The 3,095-nt window shown below is 47.5% G+C and overlaps 1 protein-coding gene across 1 annotated transcript in view; it reads left to right on the top strand.

Annotated features, from left to right (window-relative positions):
- LOC119573592 (uncharacterized protein C2orf16-like) overlaps positions 1–2,993 on the top strand; it is a 7,588-nt gene extending 4,595 nt beyond the window's left edge. Inside the window, exons 2-4 of the mRNA XM_037920803.1 lie at positions 510–627; positions 789–869; positions 1,161–2,993. Coding sequence (XP_037776731.1) covers positions 510–627; positions 789–869; positions 1,161–2,713 — 1,752 coding nt within the window. The 3' untranslated portion in view covers positions 2,714–2,993. The remainder of the gene's footprint in view (positions 1–509; positions 628–788; positions 870–1,160) is intronic.
- The last annotated feature ends 102 nt before the right edge of the window (positions 2,994–3,095 follow it).

Here is a 3,095-nt window from a genome sequence, read left to right as displayed (position 1 = left end):
AAAATTTTCCCCAAAAAATCCTGGTGGGAACGAAAAACCCGCAAGGGGAACTTTTAGTTAAGGGAAAAATTCTCGTTTTTAAAACTGAAATTTATGAATGATATATCAAGAAAAAAAATATCATGATGGGAGAAAAACTCTGATTATTTTGCTATAGATTCTTTTTTGTTATTATCTCTTCCTTTTCCCTCGGATTTTTCACTGTCTTCTGTCCTCTTTATTTTGTTTTTAAAATTACATTTTTTCTTCTCTGACCTGTCACACTTCAGAACTTGTTTTTCTTTATCTTTTCTATCTATTGCACTAATTTCTTTCCTCAGGTTTCTTCCGATCCTTGCCTTTTATCCTAGTATGTTTCAATCCCCATCTCTTTCCTTTTTGTTTCTTCGAATCCCCACCCTTTCTCTTTGTTTTTTGTTTTTTTCGTCCATTCCTCGCCTTTGCTTGAACTTTGCTCTCCACTTTTTTTTCCTTGTAGTTTCTACCAATCCTCGCCTTCTCTTTTGCAGTGGCTTCATTTCTACTTCCTACTCTTCCTCTCTGTGTGCCCCTTCTTCCTCCTCTGCATCTCTGTACCCCATCCTCCTCTGCCTCTCCGTGTGCCTCTTCCACCTCCTCAGCATCTCTGTATCCCTTCCTCCTCCGCCTCTTCGTGTGCCTCTTCCTCGTCTGCATTTCTATTAACTTCCTCCTCCTCCTCCTCCTCTGCATACTTGTGCCCCTACTTCCTCTGCCTAAAAGACATCGAAGACAAAAGCACTGACGATGCCTAACCCCCTTGTCCTCAGCGCTGTCAATACCAACAACAGAAGAGCAGGTGTTGCAGGCAGCCGAGTTGTCATTGCTGCCAGATTTCCTTCAGCAGTCGGGTGAGTGCCACGGTGAACCTGTCACGGTGAACCTGTCACGGTGAACCTGTCACGGTGAACCTGTCACGGTGAACCTGTCACGGTGAACCTGTCACGGTGAACCTGTCACGGTGAACCTGTCACGGTGAACCTCATGTCACTGTGTTTTTTTCATTTGGGCTTACTGCGATCTTTCTTTTTGGCTATAGGTTGACGGAGATTTTAATTAGATGAATAGGTAGATGAAATATGCAATTGTACTTTAGCTTAACAGTGACAGTCATAACAATCATTACCCATGTATAATTCCAGGCGTGGACGTACCCCTGCCTCAGAGTATCAATTTCTCAACGGAAATATTGGACAATGATACTGACACAACAATCGCACCACAGGCAAACGCCACTGTGACGCCACAGGCAAACGCCACTGTGACGCCACAGGCAAACGCCACTGTGACGCCACAGGCAAACGCCACTGTGACGCCACAGGCAAACGCCACTGTCACGCCACAGGCAAACGCCACTGTGACGCCACAGGCAAACGCCACTGTGACGCCACAAGTAAACGCCACTGTCACGCCACAAGCAAACACCACTTTCACGCCACAGGCAAACACCACTTTCAACGCCACAGGCAAACACCACTGTCACGCCACAGGCAAACACCACTGTCACGCCACAGGCAAACACCACTGTCACGCCACAGGCAAACACCACTGTCACGCCACAGGCAAACACCACTGTCACGCCACAGGCAAACACCACTGTCACGCCACAGGCAAACACCACTGTCACGCCACAGACAAACACCACTGTCACGCCACAAGCAAACACCACTGTCACGCCACAAACAAACGCCACTGTCACGCCACAGGCAAACACCACTGTCACACCACAGGCAAACGGCACTGTCACGCCACAGGCAAACAGCACTGTCACGCCACAGGCAAACACCACTGTCACGCCACAGGCAAACACCACTGTCACGCCACAGGCAAACACCACTGTCACGCCACAGGCAAACACCACTGTCACGCCACAGGCAAACGCCACTGTCACGCCACAGGCAAACACCACTGTCACGCCACAGGCAAACAGCACTGTCACGCCACAGGCAAACACTACTGTCACGCCCCAGGCAAACACCACTGTCACGCCCCAGGCAAACACCACTGTCACGCCACAGGCAAACGACACTGTCACGCCACAGGCAAACACCACTGTCACGCCACAGGCAAACACCACTTTCACGCCACAGGCAAACACCACTGTCACGCCACAGGCAAACACCACTGTCACGCCACAGGCAAACACCACTGTCACGCCACAGACAAACGCCACTGTCACGCCACAGGCAAACACAACTGTCACGCCACAAGCAAACACCACTGCCACGCCACAAAAAAACGCCACTGCCACGCCACAAACAAACGCCACTGCCACGCCACAAACAAACGCCACTGCCACGCCACAAGCAAACGCCACTGCCACGCCACAGGCAAACGCCACTGCCACGCCACAAGCAAACGTCACTGCCACGCCACAAGCAAACGCCACCCAGGCCCCTTCACCAGCCAAGGTCACCGTCGCCGCGTTGGGTTCTTTAATAAGCTTGATTTCGTCTGCGTCTTCGTCGTCGTCGTCGTCGTCGTCGTCGGCAGGGTCGTCTACGCCTTTCACACAGGGAGAAAGGCCGAGTTATATTTTGGGCGGAGGCAACTGAAGGAGAGAGGAGGAGGTGGAGTGAGGGAGAGCGAGTCCAGTAAAAAGGCTAGATTACCGTCGACATTGGAGGTCGTTGAGATTTCACTGTTGGAGATCGTCCAGGTTTTGGTATTGATAATATTTCACTGTTGGAGATAGCACAGGCTTCAGTTAAAGATATAATTTCACTGTTATAATGTTGAACATATTGTAAAAGTTATGACAATTCCATTGCTCGACTAAAGTAAACAATATATTATGTGTCTGATGTATATACCAAAGCGAGGTAGTATTTTCTTTTTTAATTCTCTCTCCCTGTATATTATCCAAAAGTGTAATTGATATTTAAGTGTGATTTGAGAATCGTTTTTATTCTTTTATAGGTTTAATGGTCCAATTTTATGATATATTTTACTGTGTTAAAAAAAGGAAAGGAAAAAAAACATTTTAGTTATCAATGTATTTTTAAGTGCTAAATATTCCATGCTTTAATGGATATTGTTTACAAAGTTTTTATATGCATTATTTTCTCTTAATATAC

This window comes from Penaeus monodon, chromosome 5 (genome assembly GCF_015228065.2).
Source record: "Penaeus monodon isolate SGIC_2016 chromosome 5, NSTDA_Pmon_1, whole genome shotgun sequence".
Taxonomy (NCBI): Eukaryota; Metazoa; Arthropoda; class Malacostraca; order Decapoda; family Penaeidae; genus Penaeus; species Penaeus monodon.
Note: the sequence above shows the minus strand (reverse complement) of the source record. Positions and strands in the feature narration are given on the sequence as shown.